Consider the following 23,774-nt stretch of genomic DNA (forward strand, 5'->3'; position numbering starts at 1 on the left):
CAGTTCAAGATGAATGGAGGGTTCATGCATAACAATAGAGCTACAATAGTACAGCTTTAACTCAGCTCTTAAGATTCACTCTGATAGATTGGATGTTAGAGGGGGGTTGAGCCTTATCCATTTTGTAAAGTTGTTTTTATTTCAGTTCTATCATATACAGTGAGGAAAATAAGTATTTGAAGACCCTGCTATTTTGCAAGTTCTCCCACTTAGAAATCATGGAGGGGTCTGAATTTGAAATTGTCATCGTAGGTGCATGTCCACTGTGAGAGACATAATCTCTTGTATGATACAGCTGCAAATAAGTATTTGAACACCTGAGAAAATCAATGTTAATATTTGGTACAGTAGCCTTTGTTTGCAATTACAGAGGTCAAACGTTTCCTGTAGTTTTTCACCAGGTTTGCACACACTGCAGGAGGGATTTTGGCCCACTCCTCCACACAGATCTTCTCTAGATCAGTCAGGTTTCTGGGCTGTCGCTGAGAAACACAGAGTTTGAGCTCCCTCCAAAGATTCTCTATTGGGTTTAGGTCTGGAGACTGGCTAGGCCACGCCAGAACCTTGATATGCTTCTTACAGAGCCACTCCTTGGTTATCCTGGCTGTGTGCTTCGGGTCATTGTCATGTTGGAAGACCCAGCCTCGACCCATCTTCAATGCTCTAACTGAGGGAAGGAGGTTGTTCCCCAAAATCTCGCAATACATGGCCCCGGTCATCCTCTCCTTAATACAGTGCAGTCGCCCTGTCCCATGTGCAGAAAAACACCCCCAAAGCATGATGCTACCACCCCCATGCTTCACAGTAGGGATGGTGTTCTTGGGATGGTACTCATCATTCTTCTTCCTCCAAACACGTTTAGTGGAATTATGACCAAAAAGTTCTATTTTGGTCTCATCTGACCACATGACTTTCTCCCATGACTCCTCTGGATCATCCAAATGGTCATAAGACGGGCCTTGACATGTGCTGGTTTAAGCATGGGAACCTTCCGTGCCATGCATGATTTCAAACCATGACGTCTTAGTGTATTACCAACAGTAACCTTGGAAACGGTGGTCCCAGCTCTTTTCAGGTCATTGACCAGCTCCTCCCGTGTAGTTCTGGGCTGATTTCTCACCTTTCTTAGGATCATTGAGACCCCACGAGGTGAGATCTTGCATGGAGCCCCAGTCCGAGGGAGATTGACAGTCATGTTTAGCTTCTTCCATTTTCTAATGATTGCTCCAACAGTGGACCTTTTTTCACCAAGCTGCTTGGCAATTTCCCCGTAACCCTTTAAAGCCTTGTGGAGGTGTACAATTTTGTCTCTAGTGTCTTTGGACAGCTCTTTGGTCTTGGCCATGTTAGTAGTTGGATTCTTACTGATTGTATGGGGTGGACAGGTGTCTTTATGCAGCTAACGACCTCTAATTTTGAGAAGGGCACAGTGGCCTGACTTGAAGATGACTTGTGCAGGGGACTATCTGACTGTATAGTCTTAAATTCAGGGTTACATGTGTATTATCCATAGACTGTAAAAAATATGGACAAAGCGTCTGTGACGTCACCCATAGACTTTCTGAAGAACGGGTTTGAAGTTGATCTGTAATGTTGTATTAAAATTTAAAATGACAAAACTCAACCCAGTATCTTTTTGTTAAATTTCAGTTTAATCAATATTAGCTATTATAAAAGTATAAGTAAAAGGTAAAGTTACAAGAAGCTATACAAATAAAGCAAACAATTCAGTCAAACATAAAAAGTCAGCGCTCGATCTAGTCTAACCATACAACGGTACAGTTAAATAGCTTATAAAGTTATGAAACTTCCCCTCAGCCAAAATGATTGCCCAGGGAACAAATTATAGATTTACGTTACGAGACCAAAAATCGCCCGTTAGATATACACAAGACGAATCATGTTTAACCACTACAGAGACGCCAGAGACCGCGGCACCTCAGAACGTCTAGCCGAGGAAAGGCTGTTCCAGGCGGGGTACATCGCGCTGAGCGCCCGGTCATCGCTGGATCTCACAACTGGATACAATTTTCATAAATCTTTATAAATAAATCACAGATTTGAGCTTTAAACAACTACATTCTCGCCTGAAAAACTCTTAAAACTACATTTCATGATACAGAAACAGTAGTATTATATGTCAACTGTATTAAAAAATGGCGCTTCTTATGTTGTCATTCTCCGTGGCGCTGCCTTGTCAGCTGTCAATCAAGCTGTCAATCAAAGTTAACCACGCCCTTATTGTCATACATTTTATATCTAAATACGATCTAAACTAACGAGTTAGAAATTAATTCACAGCCCTCATGGTTGTCAGGCACTCGGAACCTATCGAAAAATACAATAAAAGTCCATGGGACCAACCTGTAAAAACATGAATTTATGCTGTGAAAACGGACATTTTAACATGGGGGCTATGGACATTTGCTCCCTTTTGGGACCTTCCCCTAGCGGATTTTCGATGTATTGCAGTTTTTCGCACTTCCAGGTAGGCTTCATTTTTCAGATCAGAATGTTGCCGCTTGGTATTATCCTCTTTGCTTTTTTCTGTTTATACCAACAAACTTCAATGTAACAGGGATGATCTCACTTTAATCAAATACGCTGATGACTTGGTTTTAATTTCTTGCCAAACAGACATAAATTGTTCAACCTATCTTGAGTAGGCCTATATTAAAAGTCTTGTACAATGGTTTCACAACAGGCATCTACAATTGAACATTGAGAAGACAAAGGAATTATTCTGTGGGAATCAAAATAGGAAAGGTATGGCTACAGCTGGCCTCCCATATGAAGTTATAAAAAGTGTAAAGGTAGAGCAAGTTTCAAATTTTAAATATTATTGATGACAAACTCTCATTCCAGGAAAATGTGGACCATACGTAAGAAAACAAGACAGCGTTTAGGTCTACCCAGCATTGATAGGAGGATCTATCTTATAATATCGTTTCGTGGTATGACAATTTAACAATGAGACAGAAGAATAAATTAATACAAGCAATTAACAAAGCAAATAAGATCACCGGCCAAAAACAGAGTACATTGCAAAAGTTGTTTTCACATTTTATAAAGAAAAAGGCAGCAGTATATTCAGACCAGACCCATCCCCTCCGCTTATGCTTTGAGGCCCTTTCCTTTGGGGCGCAGGCTGCGTATACCGTTTGCTAAAAAAGAACATTTATAAAAGATAATTTGTGCCATTGGCAGTGACTGTTTTAAATCAAATTTTCAATTGAGGTAGATACTAGGTGTATGAATGTGTGTATGCATAAGCATGTGTGTGTGTATTTATGCAGATATATATTGTATTCGTTTGTTTTAATCATGTTTTTGATAGAGATAAATGTGTGCCACATGTGTTTTATTATGTGATTGTACAGTGTTGTCTGATGTATCTGTTTTTCATGCCAGTGTTAAAGATGAATTTCTGTCCAGTGAATCTGAAGTCAGACAAAAATAAAGTCAAACATTTATTCGATGTGATATTTTTTTCAAAGTTTGCTTTAAATGTAATTTCAGTTACATTTTTTTTTAAATACTTTAAATTTCGATTAAATTCTGTCTCAATACAGGATTTTATTTGATTTGCTTATGTCAAGCAAGTGTGTTTGTCGCCCTCTGCAGCATGTCGGTGGTATTTTAAGCTGCGGTTCTGTTTATGTGCGCAAGGAGGCGCAGTTATTCTCTGCTCAACTCATTTATTCAGCGCCGAAGAACAGGACTGAGTCGCAATATAAATATGGCGGCATCCAAGAAAGCAGCGCATGAGCTGCAATCCAGAACTCGGACAGATGATGTTCTAAATAACGGCGGTGTCGAGTTCAGCTCTTTACTCCTCTCAAAACCCGTGCTTGAGGGTTTATCTGCCTCTGGCTTTCAAAGACCGTCCCCCATCCAGCTGAAGGCAATCCCGCTGGGAAGATGTGGACTCGGTACGAGGCCTGATAAAACTCAAAACAATACCAAAACAAGCCTAAACCTACTTTTTTTTTGTCATTAACAATAACATACCAAAAACTGTATGCTCTTTGGTGTAATATGTAGTATATGATTGAGTGTAGTTTATCAATAAAATTATATGCCTGTCATTTCATGCACCATTTGAAGGAAATAATGCTTATTGATGTTTTCTACTATTCAGACCTTATTGTTCAAGCCAAATCTGGCACAGGAAAAACCTGTGTGTTCACCACCATCGCTTTGGACTCTCTTATACTGGAAAACACAACCACACAGGTATTAATCTGAGCACATTTTCTGATTTTTATTTTATTATATTACTAATTAATGTTCTGTCCTATAATAATTGTTTTTATATATAAAAACATATATAGACAGTACAAAGATTGCAAAGACTTTTAACATCTTAAGTAAAATATAAGGACCCAAAACACAAGTGTGTGCCTGTTTCGTGATAATGCACCCTTCTCTTGTCCCATCAGGTGCTGGTTCTAGCCCCCACTCGGGAGATTGCAGTGCAGATTCATGCTGTTGTCATGGCAATAGGCAGCGCTATGGAGGGCTTGCAGTGCCATGTGTTCATTGGCGGCCGACCTGTCAGTCAAGATAAACTGCACCTGAAGAAATGCCACATTGCCATTGGTTCACCAGGTTTGAGCTAGTCAAAAAAAAAATTCTTGACAGATATGTTTTGGCTGGAATACACTACACTACTTTTGCTCAGATTTTTGCCCCGATTTGCACTTGCAGTCTGGATAAGTCAACAATAGTTACCGAAAGTCTGCCAGAGTCTGCCAGTCAATCAGAGTAGACAGGTTTCACAGACATTCGCTTAATGTGTGATGGGCACAGACTCTGATATTTTAGCTTCAGACTGTGATTCCATTCCAGTCGGTAGATATCAAAACGTGTTTGATATTTTGAGCCGATTTTATAACGCATATCGCAGAGTATGTCGCGTCGCTACTGAACTATTAGATGTCTTTTATCTACTAGTGTTGCAATAAAATACAATACAAATAATACAAAATTAGCCTCAATATTTGACTTCTCAGCACAGATAAAACAACTGTCAGCACCACTCACCTCTAACTCCCATCATCCATATACTGACCGCATCTGCCCATCCAGGACCGCATCCATTTTATTTTTTGAGACTCAACACAGAGTCTCTACAACAACTACTGCCGTCATCTCCTGCACATCCATGTTTGTTTCACCTGTCATGCGTCTCATAGTGTGTGAGTTTGCTGTGTTCAGAATGATTTGAAAGTCTGGTAGTTTGTGATTCTCAGTCGTTTAGTGTATGATGCTCAGTTTTTCTCTAGAACCATTTACAAAGTTGGCAAGCATATGATGCCTAGTGTTTTAAAATCTGTTCAGATTTTAAAAGTAATGTAGTGTAGGCTATTCCAGCCCTTAATTGGAATACAATTATAACTAACTTTGTTTAGATTAGCTAATATTGCATATTTAGATGTCTTTGTTCATGTCTGACGAAACACTGCAAAAATATCTTTCCAAGACATTTCAGTAGACAAAAGCTGACAATATAAGCTGTGGAAAATTATAAGTGATCTAGGAGCCTTATACAGCTTTTAACAGTGGATGCCATGGAACAATAAGCTGCTCTACTAAGGTCTCTAAACAGAGAATTTGGCATGAAATGAAAATGCAGCAATGGCATAAATATCTTAATATGAACAATTCATGCATGCATGTTTCATTTTTTTACCCTAAATTTTCAATCAAAATGTCAGTACTCAATCTTCTGGTGAAAGTGGCAGACTTCTGTCTGGTGATGTATGCTGGAATTCTCCAATCATTTAGTCCGCTCAAACCACGCCCCTTTCTTACAATCTAATGCACGCACGCATTCACATCTGCCTCCATCCTCGACAACCGATGGATTGAACCAAGTGCTGCTCTACTTTTTTTTCCTTCCTTTTTTTTGATATTCCCTTTCACTCGGATGTACATCACAATATGGAAGAAAATATCTATCACTACTTCCATTTCATTGCTACTTTAAGCATAAAAAAGTACTTGAACATAAATACTCTTCAACTTAAAAATGCTAATAAAATACTTGCTATTGTTATTAAAAGATGCCTGTTAATGAATAATAGTTAATCAAAGTGTGAGATTTCTCATCTTGGGTAATTGTCTGGAATACTATTTAACCTTGTAAGGAAAGCTTTCTCTAATAGAGAGTGTGTTTGGTTTAGAAGTTTTTAGGCAGTATTGATGAAGTGGTGTTGTATTTGTAGGTCGTATTAAGCAGCTAATTGAGATGGAAGCCCTCATTACGTCCTCCGTTCGCTTGTTTGTTTTGGATGAGGCTGATAAACTGCTGGAGGACGAAATCAGCAGCAGCTTTCAGGAGCAGATCAAGTAAGAGTTGAATAGGTGCATTTGATTCAGAGACTGTTCTGTGTTGTAATTCAACTGGTTGGAGTTAACTGATCTTTGTGTTTTCTGTGTTAGCTGGATATTCTCCTCTCTACCAGCAAATAAACAAATGTTGGCCCTTTCTGCCACCTACCCAGAATCTTTAGCACAACACCTGTCAAGATACATGAGAGAGCCGACGTTTGTGCGACTGAACCCAACAGACCCTGGACTCCTTGGTCAGTCTGCAGTGCTTTCTGATTCGTTTCTTTTGTTTAAATATCCTTTTAATTGTGGATTGAAACGGTTTGTGCATGATAACAGCATCGTTCTTGTGTTGTACTCTCTCCTCCAGGACTAAAACAGTACTATAAGATTGTTCCATCTCATTCATTGCCTCATAAAATCTTTGAGGAGAAGGTTCAAAGTCTTCTCGAACTTTTCAGCAAAATCCCGTTTAACCAAGCGCTGGTGTTTTCAAACCTCCATACCAGGCAAGAGCTGTTTCCCCACACCTTTCCAATTACTCTGAAAACATTCTGATGCCTGTGATGAGTAAAGGTACAGTCACATTAGAACATTAAAACCAAGCAGCTTTCTGTTGGGCAGCACAACGTATTCAGTGACCAACTTGAATATGAGCGAAATCTGCATAAGGGACCTTTTCTGCATTTGTGCAGAACTTCCAAAAATGCAGAATTCTATTTAAATGACTGAATTTCACCAGCAAAATTTCACCGAAATGTGACTGCATCTTAACAGATGTTAAAGCGCTGGGCATTATTGTTCAGAGACTTCTATTTCCAAAAGTGTTGTGATCTTTATTGAAAGTGATGAAAGACTGAGTTGAGCTGTTGTTCTGCAGAGCTCAGCACCTGGCTGATATCCTGTCCTCCAAAGGTTTGCCTGCGGTCTGCATCTCAGGTGAGTTTCACCTTGGGTCTCTTTCAAAAATTGTCTATTGAACATGCTTTTAAGGCAGCTTCCTAACTGTTTGATGAATGATTTGTAGTCATGAGGATGTTTGATACACTGCTTCACAAAGCTTTAATACTTATGAATCCTATGTAGGTTTGATCTCAAGTCAACTAACTAGTATTAAATGTATGGTTGTAACTGATCTTGATTCAGTTTTGTAATTGAAGTTCATAAAAGTTGAATAGAATTTTTTTAGAACAAGGACAAGCGTCCTTGTTAGCGTGCCCGCCTCCAACACCGGAGACCCCAGTTCGAATCCTGTTAGAAGCGGGTCGAGTAGGACCTGTTACATTTGGTGCCGTGACGCTGATGGGAATGAGGTTTAGGGAGGAGAGTGTAACGGACGTAGGCCAGTTAGAGCTGTGCGTGTAAACCTTGCTCCCCTTACCTCGAGAGGCGCGCTAGCAACTGACGTCAGTGGCTGTGGTCTTTAGCGTCCTTGTTAGGGCACCCGCCTCCCACGCTGGAGACCCCAGTTCTAATCCCACTCGGAGCGGGTCAAGTAGGACTGGTTACATATACAAGTAATAGAGCTACACGAAAAAATTGCGATCTCGATTCAAACACACACGCGATCTTATTCCTAAATGACAACGATTCGCCTGTGTCTTCTAAACCTTTGACAAAATCATAGTGGAACATTCTGATCTGTGTTGGCGCTGCCGCTGAGCCAGAGAGAGCAGTTGTCATGAACAGTATAGATATGAAACTGCTTCACAAACAGTCTTTTCAACCACATCATCATTATTTCTGTTAAAAATATTCAAATAATCACAGACAAACTGAGATAAAAGTTTATATTTCAGATATAAACACTGATGTATATGGGAGCGTTCAAAATAGAGTAATGATTGTATTGATTACGTTGTTAATCCACTAAGTGATTGTTAAATGAATTTGTCATTGAATCATTCATTCAAAACGTTTTCCCCCCCCAAAAAATAATTCATTCATATTAAATAGACTGCAGAAATTAATATTTTGTCAGAGCCTCTAGTAAATTTACATGTTATATTGTTTCGGTGTCTGTTCAGAATAGTAGGAGAATCTATTTGAAACAAACAAAAAAAGTGATTCTCAATTTATCCAAACTTGTTCAGCTCTAATAAGTAATGGAAAAGCAGCAAGGTGAAACGCGAAAACGTTTTTTTTTTGTTGAATGGCCCCTAATTCAGATACACAATTGATTTCAGTACTCTAATTGTACATACTTTTAGCATAAAATAAACAGCCCACAGAAATTGAGAAAAAAAAAAATACTTTTCAGTGTTGATTTTCAGAGTATTTCTAATTTTATAACAACAGGTTTCTTCACACACACACACTCACTTGGATTTGGATCAGAATGTTTTTAGAAAGAACTCAGAACGTGGGCATGTAAATGTATGAAAGCCATTATTAATGGTTATGATGTTTAAACCCTTTGTGTTTGTTTTGCATGTAGGTGGTTTAAGTCAAGACCAGAGGTTAGAGGCGATGTGGAAGCTGAAGCAGTATCAGTGTCGAGTTTTAATATCCACCGATCTGGTGAGGATTTCAACCTATTATAACACCTACACTGGAAAACATCCCATGTTTAATACCAAAGTAACATTTCTTCTCTTAAATCTCTCTTCCACAGACGTCACGTGGTATTGATGCTGAGAAGGTGAACTTGGTGATTAATCTGGATGTTCCTCAGGACTGGGAGACCTACATGCACCGTATTGGTCGCGCTGGACGATTTGGTGTGTCCAATTATAAAACAATTAAGCACCTATATATGTGAAGCCACATCTGTGGTTTTAATTAATGTGTGCCTTGGGCATTTACATGAGAGTGCTTAATCAGAGATCTGTTCTGAGACAGTCTGGCAGGGGTCAGAGTCTGAAAGGGCAACTACAGCAATCAGTTGCTTAATTAGCTGCTAAACACAAACGCATCAAGAGCTTTTTAATGACCGCAGCTCTCCAGAATCAGAATTCATAATTAAAACCTGAACGTGATGATGTTGTGGATGAACTCACTCTTCATTCTCATCAGCATTCTAGAAATGGACACGATCCGCACTGTCTTTCCTTTGACCGTGACCTCAGTCTATTGTGTTTCAGGCACTCTAGGGGTTGCTGTGACTTACTGTTGCCATGGGGAGGAGGAGAACAAGATGATGGCCATTGCTCAGAAATGCTCTCTGAATCTCACTCATTTACCAGGTACAGAGGAAGTCAAACTTTGTAAAGTCATCTATCATTTAAGGAATATTCCAGGTTCAGTGCAAGTTAAGCTCAATCAACAGTATTTGTGGTATAATGTTGATTATCACAAATTCATTTTCACTATTCCCTCCTTTTAAAAGCAAAAGTCTGGGTTACAGTGAGGTATTTACAATGGAAGTGAATGGAACTGATCCATAAACTCACTGATATAAAAATTAAAGAATATTACATTTATGCAAAATGCTTAAATTATATTAAATTTACATTTACATTTATGCATTTGGCAGACGCTTTTATCCAAAAGTGACTTAAATTGAATTTCAAGGTACATATTTACATTCTTATCAGTTCTTGCTTTACCTGGGAATTGAACCCATGACCTTGGCGTTGCAAGTTCAATATATTCAATATTGTTCAATAGCGTTAAAATATTAAATATTAATATTATATTAAAATGCTCACTATAATATATCTTGAAGACAAAATCAATTTGCATTTTAACGTAATTGTGGTGTGGTTCTGTAATAATGTAACTTAACACAACACCATAAAAAATAAAAAAGGGCTCTTATGAACGTGTTCAAATTAGAGTTCATAAATTTTGCTTCTTTCACAGATCCAATCCCTCCAGGGATCATGGAAGAGACTTGTGACTGGGATGTGATCATTGAACCTCCTTCAAAACCCACTCACAAAATTCCTGACATTCCCAAACCAGAGAAAAAGAAACAAGCTAAATCTGAACAGACAACATCTAAACCCTCCAGAGAGACTCGCATCTCTGCGGTCATCTCAGAACGGGCCACAGGTGATAAATCCTGCTGTGGAACTGAAACCAAGGCTAAAAATCACTCTCCCAAACCTAAGAGGCAAAAACCATTACCATCTGCTACAAACATACAACATGACTCGACTCCTACTCAGAGACAGCAGAATGACACCCTTCCCAAAATTCCTCCACTGTCCTCCTTTAAGTTGCAGGCACGAAAGTTTATGACCTTCAACGAGGCTTTGGCAGATTATGAGACCTTTATAACAGAAGGTCTGGGAAGATCTGTCGAAGTCATTCACCAGTATGACGATTTCAACAGGAGTCAAGATGCAGTTAATGGACTGCATAACAGCCATGATGATGATGAGGCTTATAAATCAGATATTGTAAAAAAATCACATTCCTATCAAGATCTTCCTCCACCCCAGGAGGTTTCTGATCAAAAGACTGCTTCCGTGTCATCTGATGATTCCTCTTCAGAGTCAGAGATGGAGGTCGAAAGTGAATCAAGCTCTTCTGTCCCCAACAGCTCTTCACCTCACACACTTGCTCTTCCAGACAAAAGAGTCTCACAGTTACACAATCGTCCGGAATCAAATGAATCCTCTTTACCACCAGCCAGACTGTCACAACAGTCCAGCAGAAACAAGCAAAGGTCTTGTAAACCTCAATCCCAGAATCCCCCTCCCCAGAAACGCAGACCAACCTCCAAATCCAGCAGAAAGGCTGCCTCTGCAGGACGGAAGTGGAGAAAGGACGAGACTGATGAACTGGAAGAGGAAGTGGCCGGACAGGACTACTGGAGTTCATACAGAGCCTGGGCTGAATATTACAATTCATATTATCACCATTCACCCTATAACTGGATGACTGCATTTTATATGAATTCTGTATACATGAATGAAATGATGAAGCACTAAAAGTTGTTGGTATTATCAGGTATATGGCCTTTGTACTGTTACCATTTGCATTGTGAACATATTCATGTAGTTCTCTAATAAAAATGAATTCTTAAGATGTGCGATCAAATCATTGTAAATATTTTAACTAACTGCAGTTATATTGAAATATGTAAAACTAACATGAGAACAATGTAGATTTTGCACATGGAAATATAAAACTTTTAAGGGTTTTTAGCTGCAATCAGAGAAGCCACGCCCACTAATCTGAATATCCTACACGATGTTGGGACTGATTAGCAGCTATAAACAAGTGCTCTCTAAATGAAATCAAAGAGCCCCAGAATAAGCTATTCTGGTAATAAGTAAATATACAAGATTAAAGGGCTAGACCTTGTGTTTATCATTATAGCCTTGGTATGTGCCTCTCTGTAATAATTTATTCTGACTGGTCAAGTTCAGCAGTCAAACATTTCAATAATAAGTTACATGTTATATATATAACTCAAGCTTTTATGTCCGTTTGGTAAGGAGATGTGTATGTGTGAGCAGTGTTGGGGAGTAGTTACTTGTAGTTGTAAAAGAGTTATGTAGTTTAATTCCAAAATAAATGTAACTAATCCACTACAGTTACTGAGAATAAAATGTGTAATTAAATTACAGTTACTTGTGAAAATGTTAATGATTACAAAGGGGGTTACATATGAATATTTTCTGTAAAAAAACTAGTAGCCTATATGTTGTCATAGTCAACTATATGTTTTTTGTTGCTTTGCCTGTTTTTGATGTGCACGATGTCGAAGGGCTTTTAGTAAAGCGAACACTAAAAAAGGTGATCAAATCATTTTATTTATAGCGCTTTTTACAGATTTGCAGCTTTGCAGTGATACCAGGAAAATAATGCAACAAAGTTTGTGTCTAGAAGGAAATAGTGTCATAGTCCAGTTTAAGTAAGTTCAGTGATGGTTAATTTTTGTTGTAAAAAAAGTTATTAATTTAGTCATATATAGCTGCTCTGGAGAAAACCGTGATGTCAGTCCAGCTCAGTTCATTTCTCATGGTGTCAATGCAGGCAGATCAATAATATTGTTGAATATTAAATGAAATGTCCCCAAGTAAGAAAGCCAAAGCCAAAGGCAAAAAAAAAAAAAAAAAAGAGGCTACAAATATTACGTAGTGCTTAACATATCACTTTTGATTGTCTCGTTTGAATTTGTAGCGCATATTGCTGTTGAAAGCTTTAGGCTACAACCTGTCTGAAATAGCAGTGGCGTAGGTTTGATTTTGAAATTGGTGGGGACGGGGACATCAATATAAATATATTTTAAGTTTTGATCGAAATTATTGCTGAGGATATATCAGTGTCACTGGATAATGGTAGGGACACGTCCCTAGCGTCCCTACTAAATTCTACGCCCCTGTGAAATAGATTATGGTGAGTGATAAAAAATGCGTTCCAGTGCTGGAAATGTAAAATAATTTAATCCAGAAATTAGAAGAGGGCGCAAATATAACAGTTCAGTGCAAAAATATGCTATTAAAATGCTATCAAAACATGGAGGGTTTCAATGTCGAATGTTCAATGTTCTCCTGGACCTGTGATGAATGTTAACCATAGAGATGTTAACCTAAGCGCCACCTCGTGGACAAACAAAAGTTTGTCCCGTTTTAACTAGCAAAACAGAGTGGTCATTGAATCTAAATGATTTTAGGTGGAATATACCTGTATTTTAAAAAAAACTAAACAAAAAAACAATACCATGCATGTTATGAAAGCTACAGTCTGTTTGGGTTGTGAGTATGAAACTAGAATCTATTCTTGCTTCTGTTGGTGAAAAATCAATATTAGGTCTTAGATGGTATAACGTTTTCCCTTCACACACATACAAAGATTAGCCTATGCAGATATGGTTAGGGTTACCCTATTCTTCTAGGGTAGGGAGGAAAACATCATGTTTTTTATTATGAACTCTGTTTTTTCTAAAATATAACTAAATGTAACTAGGCCTATTTCTGATTTTAGAGGTTAAATGTTTTTAAATGATTATTAAATAGGGTAACTTGTAATCTGTAACCAATTACATTTCCAATAACCTTCCCAACACTGTGTGTGAGTCAGTCGGTCATTATTGCAAATTAAACACAGACAGGTTGATAATTACGTTGAGTGTTCTTGGAGGCCGTTTTTCTTCTCACAACATAATTCCAACTTAAGTAATATTTATTTGTTTGTTTGTTGGTGTAGCCTATTCATTTATTAATAATAAATAGTAAGTAGCCGTGTAAAAAGCAGAATGATTTTGAGACTTATTGAGACCCCTGACTTTGGTTCATGTCTCATATTTGCTCATGCTAATTGTTGCTTATGGAATACACTTGAAAATAAAGGTCACTTAGGATAAGAATGGGGGAAATGGGGGTGGGGGAGTCAGAAGCTCATTCAACCCCCAAACTACGCCTGTATCGAACATGCAGGACAGTCAGACATGTAACTGTTGAACAACATGCAAGTTTATGCGATGGGAAATATAAAACCTAATGTGAGTACAACATCCGGGAATGAGCCATCCAGCACGCTCTTTCAGATCTTTAATTCCTTTCTCCTTAGTTTGACATTTTTATTCAGAACTTCAGGAAACGTGCTGGTTTTCTTTGCTGTTCTTAGAAGCAAAATTTGCAGACATCCATCTATGCGCCGCTGTGGAATTTATCCGCCGTGGCTCTTCTCAGATGTTCCTTAGAATCACCGGTGTTTTTAGTGTCTTTAATTGGAGACTCGGTTGGGCTCTTTCCGTGTTGCCTGCAGCAGTTCACTTTCTCTCTGTGCAGCGGTGTATGGCAAGCCATTTTAACATTTAAAAGCTAGACTGGATATGTGTTGCAGATATCTGTAATTCAGTTTTGCCTAGTCAAAAAGAACATTTCAGATATCCACAACTACATTCTTCCTATCCATAATTGTCATTTCAGATATCCACAAAGACATTCTTCCTAGGACAAATGACGTCACTTTTGCCATTCATTTGTATGGGGTTTATCATTACAGATATCTACAATTCAGTTGCAGATATCCACTATGTGAATTACGGATATCTGCAACTGAATTGTAGATATCTGTAATTCTAGTTTGAGATATCTTCAATTTGATTCCAGTTCAAGATATCTTTAATTCACCTCAATTCAAGATATCTACATATTCCTTTTCAGATATCTTAAATTAAGTTTTGACTAGGCGAAATGACGTTGTAGATATCTGTAACTGGAGTTATGACTAGTCAAAATGACGTTGTAGATATCTTAAACTGGAGTTAGGGATAGTCATAATTTAATTGTAGATATCTATTATCAAGTTATAGATATCTTGAAATTAATTTTGATTAGAGATATCTGAAATTTGAGATATCTGTAACTTTCATTCTGCCTAGTCAAAATGTAATTACAGATATCTTGAATTAGAGTTTTGACTAGGCCAAATGACGTTGCAGATATCTGTATGCATCACACTTTAGGCGGGAGCAGAGCGTGTTGTTCAAATCATCAAATCACATAGCACCTGTTAACTGTTAACTTTAATTAGCACTGATTAGCACCATGTCGGAGCAACCAGAGTTTTTAATCGTCTTTTTAATGCTAGATACTGTTTCAAACTGAAAAAATAAAATAAAAAATAAGAACTAATCTGAACTAAGAACTTTTTTTCTCATCTAAGGAAGTTAATGTTATTGTACTTCCATGGCAAGAATAGCATGCATGTCAGCATCTTTATTAAAGTGAATTAGTGTGAATCTCTTTCACGCATAAATCTTACGGCAACAATAACCTTTTAAGCATGATCATAAACATAGTATTGCAACATTTTTTTGTATTTTTTTTTTTGTATATAAAAATCATTTTCTGGTGTTTTTTTCGATTATAGCCAACGCCATGACTGCTTATTTCTTCTTCCATTCATAGAAATAAGGAAATGAACCCACTTCTTCTTTGAATATGGCGAGGAGGGGAAATGGATATCTAAAACAGAGCAACGTCATGCACAATAATTTGCACTAGTCATAATGACGTTTGAGATATCTTTAACTTTCATTCTGCCTAGTCAAAACTGAATTACAGATATCTGCAATTGTCATTTAAAATGTGTGACGAGTTGAATGTCATTTTCATTGACGTCATTGCAGATATCTGTAATTCAGTTTTGCCTAGTTAAAACTGAATTACAGCTATCTCTATCTGTCGATTCGACTAGTCACAATTACGTTACAGATATCTTGAATGACAATTCCAACTATCCAAAATGTAATTACGACTAGTCAGAAAGACATTGTTGATATCTACAATGTTAATTCCGGATAGTCAAAATTAGCTTTTAAATGTTAAAATGGCTTGCCATAGCGGTGTGCAGATTCTGACGCTCCTGCTCATAAGCGTGGAGAGATTATTGGCCATCGCCTTTCCCTTCAAGATGAGGAATGAGGAATGAGGAATGGATTTTGTTTATCTGGGCTTGTGGGCTTCGCAGTTCTGCCGCTGACAATGTGATAATTCGTTACGTCATGTGCCAGCATTTACAAAGGTCACCAGGGTCACGCACGGACCGCTTTAGTGTGTACGTGCTGCTCCCCGTCTGGGGTTTGTCTATGACACTGATAATCATTCACTATTTTTTTTTTTTTTTTCATTCACTATTTCGTGTCGTGTCGAAGAGGTTCGGCTACGTCATCACCACGGCCACTACTGGGCTCCGCTGTTTATTATCCTCGAGCTGAACATGTGTGAGGACTGCAGAGAGAATCAAGTGAGAACTCATTTATCTGATAGATTAGAGAGTGCATTGGAAACTTTTAAAACACTCAAAATTGCTATTTATTATTTGTTTGTTTATTTCGAATATGAAATGTTTACGGATAGCTTACTAAGAAGTTCAGTTGTCCATGCACAATTTTTTTATTTTTTTTATTTTTTTATGTTTTGACTTAAATTGTTAATATAATTTACACAAGACAAGTGTGTCTTCAAGAACACACTCTTGAATCACAGCCTGCTGATTGACCGGAGCAATTAAAGCGATGGGCCTCCTTGATTGGAAACTTTCCTAAACGCTTGGTGGTAAAGTACTTTTTTTTTTCGTGATGCGGTTGATTCATTTGCCTATTTACATTCAAGCGAGAAGTGTCATGATAATACTAACATATTTATATTTGAATGTACTACTGATATGTTTAACACTACATAATATTTGTGGCTTTTTATCTTTTCAAGTGTTAATTAAAGGCAAGATAAATGAAACTATGACATGCTCTTAAAGGGATAATTCACTCAAAAATGACAAGTTTGTCATTTACTCATCTTTATGTTGTTCCAAACCTGTATAACTTTCTAATCTTCCGTGGAACACAAGATATTCTGAGAAATGTCTCTCTTTTTTTTCATCCACCGAATGGAAGTCAATGAAACTGTTTGGTTACCCCAAAAAAAAAAAAAAAAAAAAAAACTGCTTGGTTACCAACATTTTTCAAAATATCTTCTTTTATAATTAACAGAAGAAAGACATACAGGCTTAGAACAACTTGAGGGAGAGAAATTAATGACCGCAATTGCATTTTGGGGGGAGCTGTCCCTTTAAGTTACAGTTTACAAGGCTTTATCACTTCATGTAAATCATATGTAAACAGATATTTCAATTAATCTGATATTAATCTATAAAGCACACTGTAAACTGCATTGCAAAATGTTAGCCAGTATATTAGGTAAACATAAATAGATTTAGACAAAAATATTAGTTAGTCTTAGAGGTTTTTACTAATGGGATTTCTCAAGTCCACAGATTTACCAACCCATAATGTATGTGTCCAGAATAGAATGTAATTGTATTGTTACTGATATTTTTTTCTACCTAAATAAACAAAAATGCACCTAAATGGCTCATATGACAATGAGCTGCATGTGAGATGAAAAGAGACAATTGGAATTGTAGCAAGTCACATTGTGTTTTAAATGATGGGCGATATTTTCATATAGAATGATTTATTGTAAGAAGCAAATTATATTTTTGAGGTGCTCAGATAAATTTTAAGACGATTTAAGATGGAGTCTGAAAGACCCAGAGTTGATTTCTTTTTCAGCTGCAGCTTGTTTTCTGCATCCTGATTGATGTAATATCTATTATTTGTGATGTCATATCTATACTTAATTTCAGCTCCAAAATATTGTTTATGTGATTTTATCATTAAACTGTCAGATCACGGTTCAGCATTGTCAGAGGAACTGAATAAACAGCAGATGGATTTGTGGCAGATACAATTCATTTATCAGGCGTTTCACAACTGACAAGATCATAAATAATATTGAACATCGGACAGTGAACAGGAATCTGCTGAATAGAACAACATGACTATCTCAAAAAAACAAAAACAAAAACAAAGCGAAGAGAGTAAAAGAGTTAAACAAGCACAGACACACAGAGGAAGAAAGAAGACCCTTGACAGGTATGCAGATGCGCACATACAGATCTCCACTTGGTAATATATTCAAAACAACCAGCTCTGTCATTTGGATGGACTGCACAAATGAATCATTACAAAGCTGTTAGGATTCTAGATTTACTTATATTACATTGATGGTTTTGTAGTGTCCCCTGCTGGGCTGGATGTAAAGACAAAACAAAATAAAGTATATCGAACACATTACTGCTCGCCATTGACCATAGGTGATCCAATACTCAACATTTATTATCTTAAACTTTAGAATATGTTGGCCACACCTTCCCTTCTGATTAATTAAACATTAGATAATTTCCATATTTCCCATCTATTATGTACATTTATGTAAATCACAAAGGGACCAAACATCATTTGGGACCATAAAAAGAGGATCATTAGAGGTTTGTTATGGATTGTATGTACAACAAACTGGATAGTCATATGAACACATGGGACATCAAAGAACATCTTGATAAGATTTTCACAAGAATGGTGTGGGCCGGATACCCTGATATTCCTAAATATATCACAATGTGCTTTTTCCCTGTAATACTGCTGTCATGTCCAATAAATTACAACTCTTTTCACGTTTGTGTAACTGGACATCCACTTCGGCTTTAAAGTTCAAGTATTAGGTTATTTATCTGTTATGCAATTATTAAATCAGATTTTTTTTCTTCTGGAAAATATGGCTTATTCTGTCTAAAAGGGGCCAAAACCAAGATTAAATGTGTTGATAGTGTGTGTTGCATTGCACTGAACACTAAAACTCAGTGGCCCTGGAGCAATAACATCCTGAGGGGGTGGGGGGGTGGGGGGGGGGTGACACTTCCTATGTATGCTGGTGTAAGAGGCACAAGTGAGTGGGGTTTAAGGGGATGGGGTGGGGTTTAGAGTACTGGGATGGGGATTATGATACAAAAAGCAGAGCTCAGGGGGACATGTGGTTGATTGCTGGCAGTTTTGAGAATAGGATTGGGAATTGTAAACAACACAGACGAAACGGTCTTTCCACTACATGACAACAAATTTGAACTATCTCATTGGCAGTGCCATTCTCCTGAGCATGGCTGACAAAAAAGACACTTGACAGAAAAGGAGGGAGTTTGGAAGGAGAGAAAAGAGGTGGAGAATATCTCTAATTGGTTTTTACGGTTGACGGTTTCTCCTCTTACAGCAATGTATGACTGAAAATCTAGAGGTAACGAAAACATTCACTGTTAATGAAAAGAACACAAACATCAAAAGTTTCCTACCCATGTAGTTTTACACAAACTAGACACATTTTTTTAAATACCCATTGAGCGATAATGACAATAACACTTAGATCAGAACAACTACGGGAAGCAGGTCAGCAGTGGACAGAGGAAAGGGGCGGGGCATACATAAAAGGGCGGGGCGGACGAAAAGGGGCGGGGTAGGCAGCTGCTCTGGTTTCGCCAAAACAATGGCTAAATATTACAAAATATTCTATCAACAATATTCACAGTTAAACCAAGGCTTGATACAACTTGTAGTCACAAAATCTCAGCGACACCTTGTGCTTGTAGTCACAGAGTTTTTAAAAACACTTTCATGATTCTTTCTCTCTTTTTTTTTTGGTTCTATATTACATAGTAATGTTTGATAGGTCAAAGCTAACGTTACAAAGTCGGCTCAACGTTTTGGACTCGTGGAGAGACAGTGGCTTAAAGAAGAAGGAAACTCTCTTCCCCCTGAGAGGCACGAACTGTGTGAGAGGCTGAAAGTTTGAGGGACGCTTTAGTAATTCACACACGCACACATGCACGCGGGGCAGAAACATTCAAGTTAGACCTAACTCTGACCAAATATTCCAAAAATAAAAACTTAGCATGGTCTAAGAAACACTGTCGCCCTCATATAGTCTCACTCAGACTTGCTCTAATCCTTTAGGAATTGCTCTAGATCAAAACAACATTAGTGGGATATAGAAAGCCAAGGCTTTGAGAGGCTGTCTGCGATGTTGGAACAGATTAACGGACAGATAATAAACAAACAAGACTTTCGGATGAAAACAAAACGCTTGACCTCTTGCCTCCATCTCTAGTCAAAATATTAATCTTTTTCGACGATTTAAAAAACAGTATGACCCGACAGTAAACTAAGAGGAAAAAGGAGAAATGTTTTATGCACAGTGACACTGCAGTGACACCCTCATCTTTATCAGTCCTGATGGAGAGTGTTTGAATACTCATGGTCGTCCTTTCTCTCTCAATTACACAGACGCATCAATGTTGTTCTATTTCTTTTAGAGAGTCTGAGTCAGTGCACTCCTTCTCCCACTAGGGGGCAGGCTACTCATCAGTTTCTCTTCCTGAGTTCTGTTTTCTCCTACAGAGCAGAGATTTTCACCACATCAGAGCCAGGGTTCGGACGAGGCGGAGCATCTGGGTTCGGAGGGGGCGGAGCGTCGGGATTGGCTCGTGAGTTGTTTGAGGGAGGGGTTGGGATACTGATGATTGCCGTGGTAACCAGTCCACTGCTCTTGCAGTTCAGACTCCCTGATTCATCCGACATCAGATTGAGACTGGAACGACTGAGACAGAGAGAAAGAGACAGAGGTCTTAGAACTCTTTTCGCACCCTCACTTGTTTATTTAATTACTCTACTAAGGCTACTTTTATAGATAGCATACATCATAAACACACAAATGAATACAATTATTTTTCCTTGCCTTATTTGACAGAAATTATATCTTGGAAATGACACAACATGCTGTTCACATGTGATATTGACCTTTTAACCCTCATGTTCTGTTGAAATTGACTATACGACTTTTCATGTTTGGGGTCCCGTGAGACCCTAATAATACTGTTAAAATGGTTTACATTTAGTCATCCATATTTTTATAATGGATTTGCATAGTTTTGACAGGGTGAACAATCAAATCTAAAGCATTTCAAAAGTATGTTAGTCACCATGAAATCAAAATGGACATTTCTTTTTTTTATTTTTATGGAACATTGCAGTATTTATTGTAAATGATTTATCTGTGCACATCATTTTTGATTTTTTTTTAAATTCAAGTACCCTCATAATCTTTAATAAAAATAACTTCCCCTCCCTCATGCAGCGACATCTCATCTCATCTCTGCTCTGATGACGTGTTTACTAGTGTGAGGGCGGGACAACCTGTCACTCACATGAGATCACAGCAATAGCAAACCACAACAATCTAATCAATTCCTGATAGACAAAATAGACCTCCCCCTACATTTTTTCTTGTCCGAGAAGCCGTTTCACTCGGATATAACAGCCCGTTCTCATCCTAGGGCGTCATATATTGACGCTTTTGACATTTCGTCTACATCGAACGCACATGGCACCCTTTACCGTCAATATGAGACGCAGATAGAAATGGGCCAGAAGGTGCCTCCTACCGAACAAAGCTCTGTGCGTCTCATATTGACGCTAAAGGGTGCCATGTGCGTTCGATGTAGACGAAATGTCAAAAGCGTCAGTATTATGACACCCAAGGATGAGAATGCGTTGGATATAACTACGTCACACTAGCCTAGAAATATAGACGCACCCTATAGCGGCAGCAAATTTTATTTTGCAGCCAGTGTCGTCTAGCAACTCTAGTCAGGCCAATCACATCGTGTATAGAGTCAGTGGGCGGGCTTAACATAATGACGGCAGAGTTGCGACGGTTCCGTGTGAATTCCCTGCTACTTGAAAACAAAGAAGATGGCTGCTGCTGCTGCTGGCGAACAGTGGTCTTTCGAATTGGCTTTGGCCGCGACTCTGGAAGACTTGGAGTTAAGCTTTTCTTTGAGAAAAGAACAAAGAAGGGCACTGAAGTCATTCTTAAAAAAGGAAAATGTGTTTGGAGTTTTGCCGACCGGATACAACAAAAGTTTAATCTCTCTGACTACGTCACCTTCTTCGTTGCTCTGGTTGGTTGTAGCACTATCCTATTGTGTGCAGAGGGAATTTGAAAGAAAACTGTTTATCCCGCCCCTCGGATTGAGCCCTGCTAATGGTGTGTTCCCAGACCCAACATCTTGATGTGGGTCTGGCTTGTCAGGCTAACGTCACACAAAAGACTATTGCAACTTCTGTTTCATGCCTACTTTTTTATAACAACTGTCATGTGACCTTCATATATAAAACATTGAATTCCAATAAAAAAATTTAAGGAAGGAGTGCTTACCTGGTGTTGAGTGGTTGCTGTTCCCCACAATGTATGTGTAAGGCGCTAAGCTCCTGTAGGTTGTGCGTGTGTGAGTGTGTGTGTGTGGCATTGAGAGCCTGGATGTTCTTCTTGGTTCTCCGAGAGCAGCAGGTGCCCGTTACGCCCTCCTCACTGGAGAGAGATGGACTCTGCGATGGGAAGTTCTGCAGGGCTGTCTGCAGGTACCCCTGTTCATACAGACGCTCGTCCACAAACTCATGATTCTGTTCACAGAAACACAAAGATTATTTCCCTGAGTTCACTGGTTTCTAATATTTTATTTACATAAGCCTTTTTTTTTTGTAATTGCCTTTACTTCAAAGCCTTACGTGTGCATTTTAATATTTGCATATTATAGAGAACATGAAACAGCATTTGGTGCATTTTAACTTCTGTAATGTGACAGAAGAATGAGAGCTCATTTGCTAAAATGAGAGCAAATAAATAAATTCCTTCGTTTTTATGTCAGTTATACATTGCATAAGACAAGTTTGAGGATGTAATTAAATGCATCTGCAAAATGGAATATTTGGTGGTTAATATTGTAGGGCGGGCATGGGTTGGGGAGGGGTGAAACTATGATGTTATTAGTTAATATATGAAGAGTTCAGATGCAAAAGCCTCTAAGTGCCATTTGAAATTTTCTTCTAGAATGATAATTTTTATCAAGCTCATATATTTAAGTTCAGTAATTTCACTTAAATGGCAATGAAAATTACCTATTAATTGTCATTTAAGTGAAATTATTGAACTTAAATATACGAGCTTGATAAAAAATTATCATTCTAGAAGAAAATTTCAAATGGCACTTAGAGGCTTTTGCATCTGAACTCTTAATATATATTTTTTCCTGTCCTTGTCTTGATTACGTCACTGCTAAGAATGGCCATTGTAGGAATATATTGCATTGCACAGGCAAAGTTACATTTTGAAGAAATATATATATATATAGGCCTATATATATATATATATATATATATATATATATTTACCAGACTCAACACAATATGCCGAACAACACTATGCATTTTGTATGTCCTCCTTTTGATTATTAATATAGGCTATCAATAGCCTACATGAAATATGCTATCCATATATACAAATATGCTATATGTTTTCTGTAAATGTGCGACACTTGCGATTTATTAGTCGCTAGGGAAATAACGAGAAGAATATATCAAAGTGCAGCAAACTGTAAAACTGTTTGCGCTAAGACAATACATTAAAATAATATAGTAAGAAATAGTAGTTTGAAATATCAAGCAGAATAACAAACTGCTTTTTTTTTTAAATAACAAACTGTTTTGTACAATTAAAAATAACTAGAAGCGAATGACATCGGAAGCCAGACACATTAAAATTACAAACGGCCGTGCCCGCTCTTACCTGAAAAATGAGGTAGATAGATAAGCCTACACCCTTTTAATTTTTGTAGGCTGATTTATTATTTGCTGCATTTATTATTTGTACAACATTTTGCTTTATGTATTGTGTTTGACAATGATAATGCCTGTTTTTTGTTGAAATAGGTTTAATAATTTTAAAAATATAGCCTATATTTAATGTCCCTTGTAGGCCTACGTTACTTCTGCGAGGTCGCGTCAGGTAGCCCCACCCACACCAAAATACAATTGGACCGAAATATCGCATTCGCTCCTCAATGTTAAACGTCCGAGGAGGAGGTGTGATTGTGTTGAAAAACATTGAATTATACATGACACAGCCCTCAAGTTCCTCAAGGCACCGAAAAGAGCGTGACGTCTGGAGGAACATCGCGGATGTCATTGACATTCAAGGTATGTGCTTTACGCTGTGCAGTTTTTGCGTGCGCGAGAGAGCGAAGAGTGAATAGACCTTATTCAGAGCAGCGCCATTACCGCCATGACAGGTTTGAAAGCGAGGCTG

General features: G+C 37.9%; 2 protein-coding genes across 4 annotated transcripts in view; one reads left to right on the forward strand and one right to left on the reverse strand.

Annotated features, from left to right (window-relative positions):
- Positions 1-3,710: 3,710 nt before the first annotated feature.
- On the forward strand, positions 3,711-11,313 carry ddx20 (DEAD (Asp-Glu-Ala-Asp) box polypeptide 20). The gene is made up of 11 exons (XM_084086963.1): positions 3,711-3,932; positions 4,142-4,236; positions 4,443-4,611; positions 6,231-6,354; positions 6,448-6,590; positions 6,707-6,845; positions 7,217-7,275; positions 8,774-8,856; positions 8,951-9,056; positions 9,420-9,521; positions 10,141-11,313. Exons 1-11 carry the CDS (start codon positions 3,740-3,742, stop codon positions 11,214-11,216), a joined length of 2,289 nt encoding a protein of 762 aa, XP_083943089.1. The 5' UTR covers positions 3,711-3,739; the 3' UTR covers positions 11,217-11,313.
- A 7,958-nt stretch (positions 11,314-19,271) lies between these two features.
- The window catches only part of kcnd3 (potassium voltage-gated channel, Shal-related subfamily, member 3), a 106,100-nt gene continuing 101,597 nt past the window's right edge, over positions 19,272-23,774 (reverse strand). For all 3 annotated transcript variants that reach the window (XM_084087454.1, XM_084087456.1, XM_084087455.1), the window contains 2 exons: positions 21,849-22,093; positions 19,272-20,228 (listed from right to left, as the gene is read on the reverse strand). In XM_084087454.1, the coding sequence (XP_083943580.1) occupies positions 20,024-20,228; positions 21,849-22,093 (450 nt within the window). In that variant the 3' untranslated portion in view covers positions 19,272-20,023. The remainder of the gene's footprint in view (positions 20,229-21,848; positions 22,094-23,774) is intronic.

The sequence above is a fragment of the Abramis brama genome, assembly GCF_963993115.1.
Source record: "Abramis brama genome assembly, chromosome: 16".
NCBI classification, from domain to species: domain Eukaryota; kingdom Metazoa; phylum Chordata; class Actinopteri; order Cypriniformes; family Leuciscidae; genus Abramis; species Abramis brama.

Coding starts and splice junctions, on each gene's coding strand:
- ddx20 (XM_084086963.1), top strand. CDS start 3,740: ATGGCGGCATCCAAGAAAGCAGCGCATGAGCTGCAATCCAGAACTCGG. Junction 4,612..6,230: donor CATTGCCATTGGTTCACCAG/GTTTGAGCTAGT, acceptor TTGTATTTGTAG/GTCGTATTAAGCAGCTAATT. Junction 7,276..8,773: donor GCCTGCGGTCTGCATCTCAG/GTGAGTTTCACC, acceptor TTTTGCATGTAG/GTGGTTTAAGTCAAGACCAG.